The 14,045-nt window shown below is 36.9% G+C and overlaps 1 protein-coding gene across 9 annotated transcripts in view; it reads right to left on the reverse strand.

The window, feature by feature from the left end:
• Positions 1-14,045, reverse strand: part of Eag (potassium voltage-gated channel protein ether a go-go) — a 153,901-nt gene that overhangs the window by 42,467 nt on the left and 97,389 nt on the right. For all 9 annotated transcript variants that reach the window (XM_072016571.1, XM_072016569.1, XM_072016575.1 and 6 more), the window contains 2 exons: positions 11,206-11,306; positions 6,576-6,708 (listed from right to left, as the gene is read on the reverse strand). In XM_072016571.1, coding sequence (XP_071872672.1) covers positions 6,576-6,708; positions 11,206-11,306 — 234 coding nt within the window. The remainder of the gene's footprint in view (positions 1-6,575; positions 6,709-11,205; positions 11,307-14,045) is intronic.

The raw sequence follows: 14,045 nt of genomic DNA on the forward strand, positions 1-14,045 counted from the left end.
AACGGTTGTAACATATAAGTTTATTCTCATTCAGATCCTTAGTCTCCTAGTGTTACAATACAATGGAATCGATAGAGAGCACGTTCATATATTTATAGCAAAAGGACATTATCAAAAAAGTTAACCTTATAGCTTGGGCTAGAGGCTACAGGGAACGTAAATAGAAATCTGTTTATTAGTTCCTTTGATCCTAGACTTTGCAACCCAAAACATAATGTATATTCAAGGGTACAATAATATGATCCGCTCCTTATTTAGAATATTTTTGCGTAATAGCAATCTCCAGGTCACAGATATACATAAATAAAAATGTAGAGTTTTTCTTGAAGTAGTTACTTGAAGTAGTACGTAACATGTGCACGCGTTCAGCGAGAAAGTTATTGAAAAACATGCAAAGTATAAGCGAAAAGCATTCGCACGTATGGAAATTGCAAGTTATATTTAATTCGTACTTTTTAATTTGTACAATTTGTCCAGCTGGACATTCGATAAATAAATTGAGACTGAAGATAATTTGTTCGATCATTGTCTCTTGTTTATATCGAACATGAGAATAAGAATATAATATGATTGATCATGTTACCTAACTCATGTTATTTGAAACTTATGTTGTGCGTTATTTCCTACCATAAATTGAGAATTTCTTTCTAAAAAGAAAAACTACGTCTATTTCGTAACTGGTAATCATTCGAACATGCCATTCGTAAGAATAGACGTACGCTTAGTGTTAAACATGGGATAGCAGCAGCAGATTATGGAAAATACGAGAAATTTCAGTGGAAAATCCTGTACCATTCTAGGCGTACGTGAAACTTCGATGCAGGTGGAAAGCGTTACCATATTTTTCCGATTATCTGGATAAAGTTAAAACCGGACGAGGATCGGTGGCAGAATATTAACGTTGATGGGGAAACTGGTGTTCCAACCGTTGGCTGTTGCAGCCGCGTTACGACAGGCACGAAATTCGGTTTGAAAATCGTAGCACGAAACGGTAAAGTTGCAGCTGGATTTTTGTTCATAAAACATTTTACACGACTTTGTACAAGTAGCTTTTATCGGCAAATAATCACCAAGAAACGATTTTTCCTGCTTTTATTGTAGCGATCGACCGTCAATTTTGAACTTGAATATTTCCATTTTGGAAAATTTAAACTCTTTACAAATTCTATCGTGCGTAGATAACGCTATAACTAAATATAGTATCGTTAAAGTTTCAAAGAAACCGTAAGAAAATCGATACGTTTAACAATATTTTCAAGAATTTGTTGTATCGGTAATTGTACGCAAATAAACAAAATAGGAAGTTGTAGAGCGAACGAATATTGTTACGTAGTTGGCAACAAAGTGATTGCGGATTTTGTCATTAGATGGCATTGACAAAATTCGCAGTCATTTAGTTGCCAACCCAATATAACATTAATCAACCATAGTTAGATAACTGACTATAAAAAAAATTTTTCATTTCTCGTAGAAATTCCACGCTTGCTCCTGCATTTGTCCATTTATAGGACTGTTATGATCTTTTTTGTAAAATACATTACGTACATCGTTATGTATTTTCTTGTTACTGGGTTGGTAACTAAGTGACTGCGGATCTATCAATGCCACCTAATGACAAAATCCGCAACCACTTCGTTGCCAATCCAATACAACATTAATCAACGATAGTTAGATAATTGACTATAAAAAAAATTCTTCATTTCTCGTAGAAATTCCATGCTTACCCCTGTATTTGTCCATTTGTAGGACTGCTGATCTTTTTGTAAAATACATTACGTACATCGTTATGTATTTTCTTGTTATTGGGTTGGTAACTGACTGCGGATTCTGTCAATGCCACCTAATGACAAAATCCGCAACCACTAGTTGCCAACCTAATATATTCTTCTTTTTCTGGCCTTTTTCACTGCTTTCGTACAAATTTCACACTTTTGCCATCGGTGGTTCTAGCGTTAAAATTCTTGAAGCAACGCTTGTGCAATGTAAAACAAAGGATCCACCCGGAGACTTTCGCGCGTCACCGTGTCAAAGTTGAGACTTCCGCGTAATTTGCGTCCTTCGGAAATATTCCAAATTTCGATACAGCGTCGGTCGTTCGATTTCGAAGTTACTTTGAAAGTTTTGGGATATTTCGTTGGCGACAGTCGCAGCTTGCCCGAAAGCTTCGATCTCAATGGCCGATATATCAGATCGCGAAAGTGGCGTACAAAGCTCGGAGAATCAGAGAAAAGTAACAAATGGAAAATAAAGGAAAATAGAGGAATTAGAAGAATAGTGACTGAGAATGTCGTCAATCGTGAATGAGACGTCAGGCTGGTGCATATGAAATATCGTTTCCGTGAAATTCCAATTTCACGGGTTCCCTGCTACTGCTTCCATCTTCTTATCCTGCTATTATCGTAAGGTAAGTTTACCGAACGTTGATACGACTATACGTAAATGCGATATTACGATTCTTATGAACAATTTTACACCGATGAAAAATGAAAAATTTAACGCTAATCTTACCAGGTTCGGTGAAACGATCGGTTTCAAAATTTTATTTCGTTTAATTTCGTCGTTATTTTTCTTGCTTCTCTAACTTTATGTAAATCGTCGTATTATCCGATTAATCGATCTCTCGATTTTTGTTGATACAGGAATTTGCATAAAGTTAAATGAACAAACTAACAATTCGAAGAAAAATATAACGACGAACGTAGAATTTTAAATAAAATATTGAAACCGGTCATTTGACCGAGTCTGGTGAGCTTAGTGTTATAGATTGACAACGCGGTAAAAGTTAAAAGTCGCAACGAGCAATTTATTAATAATTGCCAATTTATCGTAGCAATACTATTGGTTCGAAAATCATCGCGTAAGAGAACTCTGGACGATGTCCAAAAATCTTGGAACGAATCTCGTACCATTTCGAAACGAGATTCGTGCAGGAATGTAGCGTTGGAAGAATTTTCAAATTCTACGAGTTCTTTACGTAATCCTTGGGAATAGCAAGCTCGAGAATATCCTGCAAATTATTTCGATCAGATACGTACACATGTCCGTATAAGCTCTGTTACTCTTAATCTACTGTACTGTGTATCTTATTAAGCCAATCTAATTTTCCTCTGCCTGTCTATATTTCTTCTTGCCTTTTACCACGTATATTCCATTTCCACCCCGTCACAGATAAGAGAAAAAAAAAAAACGTTGCACGTGATATTTAACGTAGAAATTTGATACGGAAGCATTAAATATAATAATTAGTAGAAAAACTTGATACGAGTATGTTGAATATCGTTATAGGCAGATAAATATTAATACAGACGTACGTCGATAATACGAGGGTTGTCTAGAAAGTAACAGGCGTTTATGTATAGAAGCCATACGAAGCGACGCGATGTGCTTGTAGAGGGTCAGCCAGCTTCGTTCGTATGTTGGCAAAAATTATAAATTACGAATTACAAATTTCTTTTTTTTTTTATAACTAATCGACGAGTTTGCAGCGAGAAGAAGGCAGCTCCGCTCTTTGTGCGTTTTTTTTTCAGAAGCACACATTCTGTTTTATTTAAAAAAGATTTCATCTTTCGCTTGGGTATGGTAAGAATAAAAAAGCAGTAAGTTTTGAGTAATGAGACACGATTCGAAGAAAGCTCGATATGACACACTTGCTCAAATTTACCTAAACTCATTCAATTGTCTTCAGATATGCTCAAATTCAACCGGATTTATCCACGTTTGCTCAAACTCGCTCAAATTTACACAAGCTTGCTCAAATTTGTTCAAAGTCGCTCAAACTTGCTCGAATTTACTCAATTTTTGTTCAGACTTGCCCAAATTCACGTGAATTTGTTCAGATTTGTTCAAATTTACACAATTTTACTCAAGTTCACTCAATTTTGTTCAAGCTTGTTCAAACTTGCTCAAACTTATTCAATTTTTATTCAAACTTTCTCAAATTCACGTGAATTTGTTCAGATTTGTTCAAATTTACGCAATTTTACTCAAGTTCACTCAATTTTGTTCAAGCTTGTTCAAACTTGCTCAAACTTACTCAATATTTGTTCAGACATGCTCAAATTAACGTGAAATTGTTCAGATTTGTTCAAATTTACGCAATTTTACTCAAGTTCACTCAATTTTGTTCAAGCTTGTTCAAACTTGCTCAAACTTACTCAATTTTTGTTCAAACTTGCTCAAATTCGCGCGAATTTATTCAGATTTGCTCAAACCAGCTCTAATTTACACAAATTTATTCAAAGACGCTAATTTGATCGATTTGCTCAAATTAGCCGAGAGTGGAGCAGCCTCCTCATCGCGGCTGGCTCTTCAATCGTTGAAGTTCCATTTAGTTTAAGACGGTGATAAGAACTGAAAGTCTGAGCGACGACGAGGTGCCGTTTGTCGCACTTTTACGCTCGTTGAACGTTGAAAACGTTCGTCCACAAAGGGAATTTACGGTCGAATCGCATCACTTTACGGTAATAAGATTATACTGGCTGAGAAACCAGATACTCGATCGTAAACGTTTTGATCGCTCGTCTTCCATTACGGCGGATCTGAAGAAACCTGTCTGCGATTCCGTTACGAGCGACCGACGCGTCGTTCAAAATTGTCATTTCTTTCTTTGTAAGATCGAGAAAGTTCTCGAATGGATAACACCTCGCAGGAAACGATGATTTAAAGGACCCCCGGTAGAACGACGGTTATGCGAACACACGGCGGAGGAGTACGTCGAAGACAAAAGGAGAACCCCTGCTACGTTACGTTGAGATAGAAATGACGGTTGTATCAAAAGATACCTAGGTACTCAAATAACATCAAATAAATCGAATGAAATCGAAACAAATCTTGATTCTTCTTCGCACGTTCTCTAAACAGTTGATCGGAATTTACTTTCTGGATACGCCTCGTATTTAATAAATTAAGTGTTTAAGTATCTAAATATGAGATTAACACCGATGATTAGCGTAGCTAATAAACGTTAGCTAGTAATTAGTGAGATAAAAGAAAGATCGAAGGAAGAAAGGAAATCATTAGAGAAGACGACGGTTTCATACGCACCAACCTGACGAAAATAGAAAAAGAAATGACTATTCAGAAATGAACAGTAGAATGGTCAATGAAGACAAAAGGGAGAGTTTCTCTCTCTCTCTCTTTCGATTTCTGATATACTCGTGTTGTAGTAGTAATATATAAGTACTCGTACTGATACACGAGGCGAGTCTGCGTGAACCAGGCGACAGTGACGACAACCAACAACACGTGAAAACACACGGGAAACTCTCGAAGCCGACAGTCCACGATTATACAGATGAATGCAGACAGAGTTCGGTATTCGGTGGTCGACCAGCGTCGAGCATGCACAATGATACGTCGTTTTCGTGCCTCGAGGCGTTCTGTCAGAATCATTTCGCCGGCAATCGACGACTTCCGGCCATCTATAGGCCCCAAAGGCGTTCCGCCTCAAATCACCTCCACGTTCTTCGTAGCGCACGTATCAATACATGCAGCTATCGTCATTACACTCTTCGTATAGTCAGTTTTCTAAATAAATATAGTTAGTTATACGTATAGTTGGCTGTCAAGCATAGCGCGATAGTACAAAGTTTCGCAAAAATATTCGAAAAATCTTACGAGGGACGCTAATTGGTTTTTATCTTCCTTAAGTTTAATTTTATATTTCAATTGTTGCAAATTTGTGGCTTAAGAACTTTGGTTATTTTTACTTCATGTATTTTATGAATTCTTTGTCTCGATCTTTTTGGCAATTTTTTACTTTGAAACGTTTCAAGAAAAAAGGAATCTTCTTATATCTTCCCTTTTATACGCGTATCTTCTTATATATCGTAAGAAGAGATTTCTTAAACAATTGGGAAACTTGCAAGAGAAACTCGATCGAAACGAACGAATCTGCCCATTTTAGAGGTTAGGAGATTCGTAAGAACATCTTTGTCGAAACGAGTCTCTTCTTGACCAGTTAGCTGTATTCGACGAGTATACTCGTCGCGAAGAAATGGCAATATTTTCTGTTTTCGCGAGCTCTGTCGGTAACAAAGTTCAAAAATAAAACAGTTATTTCACTACAGTTTAATTCTGTATTACAACAGCCACACATACTCTGTGATTGACGAGTATACTCGTCGCGAAGAAATGGCAATATTTTCTATTTTCGCGAGCTCTGTCGGTAACAAAATTCAAAAATAATACAGTCATTTTACTACAGCCTAAAACAACCCTACATACTCTGTGATTGACGAGTATATTCGTCATCGTTTGTTTCTTGCCACACATTTTAGCTACGCGCTTCTCAAAAAAATCGCAACGGCTAACTGGTTAACAATTTGGAAATTGCTAGTAAAAATTCCATCAATTAGCAATTGAAGAAAATACAACTGTTTCCTCTTTTTTTATTAATCTTACGAACGAACAATTTTCAACGATCTTAACCGACCAGGATCTTTAACCTGTCCGAAACGTGGATCTGATTTTTGTTTACCTTTAAAATGGAAGTCGTCGATTCCGGCGATGAAAGAAGCCACGAACACCACACTTAAGCTTCTCCCATGCGAAGTAAATATCGTAGGGGTACTTACTGTTCTTCTTGTACAGCAGGATCTCGAATTGATCGTGAATCTGGCCCTCGAGGCATTCCTCGATCCTGGCGATCGTATCTTTGTCCGTCAACTCCCCGTACATGAATCCGCAGCGGCAGGACTTTTGCATAACCTGACGGCACATTAATCCATTTACATCGCTATCTAACCTATTCGTCGTTGAAGACGACGAAAGTTTTAGCGTACACCAATTTTTATGGTTGGATGTTGGAATTTGGCCAAAATAAAGAAAGGACGAATGTATAAAAATTGGCAAAAATGTCCAAATATGAGATGGGAAAAAATTGGGAGTCAAAATTGACGAGAAGTTTAAATGAGAAATTGAGACAAATTTGAGGCGAGGAATTCGTGATAGCTTCATGCTAGAAATTGACGAAAGTTGCGAAGTGAAAATTCGTTGCGAAAATGGCGAATTAGAAATTGGTGAAAATTTGCGAGTCAGAAATCACGAGATTCTGCGAGTGGTAATTATCAAGAACTTTTTTTATCAAGAACAATTATCAATAAAAAATGAGTAAAAATAATTGTGAAAATGACGAACTAGAAATTGGTGAAAATTCGCGAGTCGGAAATCACGAGATTCTGCGAGTGATAATTATCAATTATCACTATTACCTTGAAACAGAAATTGGCAAAAGTGCGACACAATTAGCGAAAGTTTCATATTGAAGATTGACACGAATTTTAAGCAGACAATTGGCGAAAATGTTGAATTAGGGATTAGCAAACGTTTGGAAGTAAAAATTCACCAAATATTTTCACCAAATATTTTCACCAAATCTTTTTATCGCTTTCCGTTTAAAAACGTTACCTCGAATACGGTGAAATTTATTAGAAAACTTTGAACTTTCAACGTCTCGGATTGCATTAGATGCACTTGCTCGAAATATAAGCGAACAACGCACCGTATCTTTATTTTAAAATATTCGAACGAAAAGTGAACGAAACTGAGATATACATTCTTATTAAAAAACATTATTTTTATTAAGAAAAAGCGTGTCTAAAAGATCAGAGAGCAATTTTATACGCAACGACTGAATATCCCAACGTCTGACCTTACATCTACCAATTCTCCTACCATCGAGTCATAATAGCATTTCCTACCATATTTCGACCGAGAGAACAGAAAAAAAGCAAAAGAAATTCAATTTCGTCTCTCAATTACGCTACAACCATCGCATCTTACCAAGAACGAATGCCATAAACATTTCCATTACGCCTTCACGCGTATAATGGAAATCGTACGATGACTAAACGCTAAATTCGATTCATTGTGCTTCGGGACGTTTCTAGCTACGATAAATCCAACCTAACCTGGTGAATTTAATTCACGAGAGGACAAACTAAGGAGGAGAACTGGTAATTAAGCGAAATGAGGGAATCGTCGTGAGATTAGGTACACGGTGAATGTTTTTTCATGGCGTGAGTTATCGGGAAATTAGATGGAAACCGGCCCGGGCCAGGTGCGACGAACTACAATCGCGTTAAATCGGTTACGTCCGCGCTAAACGGCCAGGATAATCCGATTATCGGGCGTGATTTTCGCGAATGAAATTAGTTTAAAAGTTGAGCTAGCGTAGCGCTTCCTGAAGCTACGAATCGCATCAGAATTAACAGAGTTAAGCTGCGTTTGCATTGGTCTAGTCGCTGGATCGAGCGACTACGTTCCAGTTGTCCGACTAGAAACTGTTCCGTGTCTACGTTATCGCAATTTTTGTCAAACACGCATGAAATTTAGTAGACTTTAAGCGGTTAACCGCGGGAGTTAGCTTTAAAAATCCTTTACGGGATCGAAATCGAGCAACGACGAGTATATACGTCGAACATTGGGCAAACATTCCTAAGTGTTCCTATTATAAATTTCACAAAAAAACTAAAGCTAAACGAGGGAAGATTACAGTTTTATTCGATGAAAAAATTAACAATTCGTTGGAGAGAAAGGTGTTGTTATTAAAAATTTAGAAACTGTCGAAAAATAATAAAGTGCAAAAAACAATTCGGGGAATCAGCCAATGCGTTAGGGAAGATAATCAACTGAATTTATAAAAAGCATAATCGATATACCAAAGAGAATAATCAAATAATCAAACTATTTTCTTGCAAAATACATCATAGTTTTACTGGAAGTATAAAGAAAACTAAATGTAATTTATATTACCTTTTACTAAAATTTTGAGCTTTTATAGTAAATGCTAATTTTCTATTTTACACGACGAGTATACACGTCAGCCGTACCGAAGCAGTTTTATAGTGACGTATATATACGTCGGAGCAAAGTTTTATATTGACGTATATATACGTCGAAGCAAAGTTTTACATTGACGTATATATACGTCGAAACAAAGTTTTACATTGACGTATATATATGTCGAAGCAAAGTTTTACATTGACGTATATATACGTCGAACGCAGTTAGCTGGTTAATGGCATTGGATAAATCGTACTATTCTTCAGCCAGCATTGGACGTCGAGCTACACGATTCCAGTGACACTGTTTTCGACGGTGCAGGTAAAAATTGAATTGGAAAGAGGATTTTCCATCCAGTCGTTGCACTGGATTGTTTACTGGAATGATACATTCAGCCAGCAGTGGATATCGAGTCTACACGATTCCAGCAACGCTGGAACGTTACTCGAATGTAGCTTGAAAAGAAAACTTTCGATTCGGTCGCTGGACTGAATCGCTCACTACAACGAAACCACCAATCGCATTATATCAGTTACGAACCAGTGCTGGATTGGACCACTGGACTGGACTGGAACGCCACTGGACCAATGCAAACTCAGCTTCATAGGGCGGTGAAAATTTATTGCAACCGTCAGAGATGGGCGAAACGAGGAATGTCAATCATCTGTCAATGAACGACGAAGAAGAATTCGTGAAATTATTAATCGATACAGGTGGATGACGGCAGCTTTTCAAAAAATCGTTCAACTATTGTAGATTTCTGCTTGGAATTAGCGTAGAAGTTTCAACGATTTTTAAAATGATCTTAAACACGCACGTAACATTTTATACGAAATATCTGTGGCGAAACGACGTGCTCGTCATCGACGATTGTTAAAATCGAAATATCGCTAATTCCGAGAAACGTCGAAGATGCTCTGCTACGTCGAACGTTCGACCAAAATGTAATTCCTCGCGCGAAGATGAACAAGCGCGTTCACCTGGTCAATACGCGAATCTAGCGAATATGCGAATCTAAATTATAAACATAACAAGCTATTTAAAATCGAATAATAATAACAATAACAATAACAATAATAATAATAATAATATAATAATTTCATTCATTATCAATCACCGTTTTCTTTTGCATATCGATTCCGTGTATCGTACGATTCTATGTTGTGAAAGCGGGGGTTGCGTGAAATTTTTCTAGACAAATTGAGTTGGCGGACGAAGAAAGTTTAAGAAGCGCCGAACTAGCGTTGCAAAGTCGCTGAGAAAATGACTGGTATATGGGAGTTTCACCGAGGTATACCGATACGGTGGTGAATTCGTGAGGCAGATAAGAAAATGTTTAACCTCTGAGACTTTTTGGCGTTTCTCACTTTTTTTTAGCGCGCTACGAACTTATCCTTACCATCGTTTCGTACAAATTTTGCAACTCTCTGTTATCTCCGATGACTTTGACGAATTTTCATCGGATAATGCAACCGTCGATTAACATAACGTGCTTCAGGTATCGTTTCGAATTAAAAAAACAAATTAGCTTATTAGTTTTCAATAAAAAATTACATAAATCGAAGTGCTTTTTGTTTACTATACAGGGTGTCTCGCAACAAAAATACACCAACGTAAAGTTATAGACATTTGTGTTTGTGTGTGAAAGCATCTTCCATCTCTATCGATGCAAAGTTTTGAAAAGTTCAAAGAAATATTAGAATTTACCGTTTCGAGATCGAATCTCACGCACGAGAACAGCAAATATACATCGAAACTATTGTACTATATATACGTGTCGATATATAAACTGATATCAACGTGTACCACAAACACTATGTATCTTGTTTTATCCTCCGTTGAAGAGGAAAAGTGTATCGACTAGCGTATTTGTTGCACTTTATATTTCCCTTCGAACTTTCCAACCAAGCATTCACGCACTGCTGTGCGAAATTCTACTCGTATTTTTACCCATACGACACACCGGCCAAGTTTGTATACTAAATTGCGAGCCACCCAGTATATTAAGATTTTTCCTCGCTCTCGTAACTCGCGATAGTCGAGCTTCAAACAAACATTCTGAAACGTATCTTCTCGTATTTCCTCTTCTCATTACGTTTGCATTCTCAGTGAGAATTGTTTGTAAACTTCTACCAAATAAAATAAAAAAAAATTACGTTTGTATTATAATTATAAAAATATAATTGTCAATATTCTAATATGAAAATATCATTTAAAAAAAATTAAAAAGAAATATTCTAAACGATTATTTCTCCGCGGAAATTCGATTATCGTAGGTTTGGGGTTAGGTTGGGGTTAGGTTGGTCGATGGAACAAGTTTGAAAAAGAGTGGAAGGGGTAAATTGAAAAGGTAAGTCCGGCCGCGAAACGTTCGCCGTGGGACGAAAGAGGCTTAAGGAAAGCGGAGAACAGGCTATTTACCTCGGCACGATTATAGCCAGAGATTTTGCAAAAGCTTTCGTTGCAATAGACAATAGGGAAGTCGACGATCTGAGCGTTCGCCAGGAGAAAACTGCTGTCAGCTGTGAACAGAAAAAGAACACATGAAAAGATTAGTTCGTGTTTTTCCTATTCTTTCCTACAATTAGAATTGGAAGAAGAATTTGATTAAAAAATTATATCCGAGAAGAGGAGTTATTTAAAAAAAAAAATTGTCCTAAGTTCTAATCGAAATTTCTAAATAAAATCCAACATGGATCGGAAGAATAATTTTTAATTAAATTCTTCTTCCTTTATTTATTTCCTTGACAGTATAAATCTCTGACTTTTCCATAAAATGAATTACGATCGTTTAAATATACATCGCATCCACGTTTCTTCGATCGATAATTTGTTTTTTGTTTGTATAACCTCAACGACAATTCACGACGTTTCTACGTTTCATTTTCATATTGGGTTGGCAACTAAGTGATTGCGGATTTTGTCATTAGGTGGTATTGACTAATTAACTAACCTAATAGTATTCTCGAATAAATTCATTTAGATTAATTTTAGATAATTTTCGAATACGATGTAAAAGACACAGAAAGAAATACGAAAGTACTAATAAATACAAATTCTATTAAATCGCTATTGAACGAAGTTTAATATACTTGCACCTCGTTAATCGGTGTATAACCTATAATAAATAGGATGGCGTGTCGATACTTTTTACAGCCACTGTAGATAAAGAAGAATGGTAGAAAACAAGTTACTTTATCGAGTCTGTAACCTGTTGGTGATAAATATTGCAACATCTGCTCATTACGTTTATTGTTTACGCTTGAACCTCTAACTTTATTACATTATTTAGTACTTAAAAATAAGACGAGTAGAAAATAAGAACAATGGGAAGCGTTCGATCCGTGCCAATTATCAGCAATTCTCGTATCTTTGTTTGTATATTTATGGGTAGCAGTGTATTTTTGAAAGAAAAAAAAAAAAAAAAGAAGAAGAAGAAAGAAAAGAGTATCGTCAGATAATATTTCCAACATTAAAAACGTATCCAAAGTCAGAACAAAACACGCTTTCTCTTCTGTATATTAAAACTGGTTTACTCCACTGATTTACTCCTCCACTTTAATACACTCCTCAACTATAATACACGTGTGCCTTAAAAATATTTAAAAACAAAACCTTGCACGTAGTCGTCGTAGGAATATTTCCACCAACGATATTAAATTTTTTTTTTATTATTTAATTTGTACTTTAGAATTTGTCCAACTGGACATTCGGTCAATTTTTCTAGCTTTATTGCTATTTAACATATGGATGGCTACCCCCAGCGTGGTACCATTTTCAAGATTATCTATTTTATGTCTTTAGTGAGGTCAGTGGGGTGTTTTCTTTTTAGTCCTCTTTCTATGAGAGTGACATGAAATTAAATTCATTTTTTCTCTTTTCTTTTTTACTTTGTTATTTACTTAGATATTAAAATAACACCGTGATATCCTAATCCGTATTTATTTAGCCGGTGACATTTTTGGCACGTAATAAAGCCGGAATAATAATAACGGCGACGATTTTTCGCATAGCTGGCGTGTATTTTCCGTGGAAATTCCAACTTCTTCAGCCAGCCCGCTCGGTCAGGTTTCCTCATCCACTTATTCGCTGGCGGCGCACGTACCGCATTAACGAGCTTTATACCTTTATTCGAGCAGCGTCTACCGAAGAAAAATCGTGGAAATCGTCATTCACGCGTCCCCTCGCTCCTTGATCCAATTCCCGCTTCAAGTTCATTTGAAATTCCTTTGATATCGCGGCTCTACGATTACGTTAACTCGCCAGAGTAGTCGGACGCTCCTCGCGTAGAAAACCTTTTTACGCGGACAGTTACTAAAGTTTGCATACAGACGCTTATCGAATTTTTCGTGTCTCACTTGCTTTTCATAGTTACACCGAGAAAGGCGTACCTCGTCGATGTCAACTAACTCGAAAAAAACAACTAGCCAAGCAAACAATTTCGTTTCAAGTACATAGTATGTTTCGAAGATCGAGTTTCTCATTCTTCGAATTTGATGCTTATTTTGCTTCGGCTCACTGAATGCGTCACGCGAATCCTTTGTATCGGTTCGTATCTCGAATCAATTCTTGCGCGACACATTATCACGTTTATTGTTTGCCCGTAGATGAAAGTCCAACAGCGTAAGACCTGGCGATCTCGTCAACCGAACAATGCGTACTCCCTGACCGATTCATCTCTCACGATAATATTAGTCTACTACCTTTAGGTTCCGTCTTTTTGTTACAATTTTCTCATAAAGCGTTCGCAGAACTACGTTTATGTAACGTTTCCTCCTTGTTTCCATTCGTAGAATAAACTGGTAAAGTTTGGTCGTTTAACACCGAGACACCCTGTACATATTTTGATAACACCTATCTACTATATTTATCCTCGTCTTGTGGTTAATTTTCTTTACGTTTCGTTACTCGTTGCTATTTTCCTGACTTTCTTTTCTCATAGTGTCTCTCTTTCTTTTTACACTTAAACTACATTGTTCAAGTTTACGAAGATCCTGTATAATAGAAAGGAAAACACGTAAGACGTGTGTAAAACACGGGTTCCATTCAAATTACCTGCGCAAGCTTCACCGACAATAGCTTTGACCAACAATAGGGTCAATTGGCTGCTGGTATTAGCACAGCGAGATGCTAGGGGATTTTTCTTCCTGTAGATTTATTGCTGCGGATAGTTGATGGCCGGCCTGATCAGGAAAGCCAACCCAAAGCCAATACAGAGCACAAGCTAGCTAGCGGTGAAATAAGTTTCCCTTCGATTCCAA

The sequence above is a fragment of the Bombus fervidus genome, chromosome 14 (assembly GCF_041682495.2).
Source record: "Bombus fervidus isolate BK054 chromosome 14, iyBomFerv1, whole genome shotgun sequence".
NCBI classification, from domain to species: domain Eukaryota; kingdom Metazoa; phylum Arthropoda; class Insecta; order Hymenoptera; family Apidae; genus Bombus; species Bombus fervidus.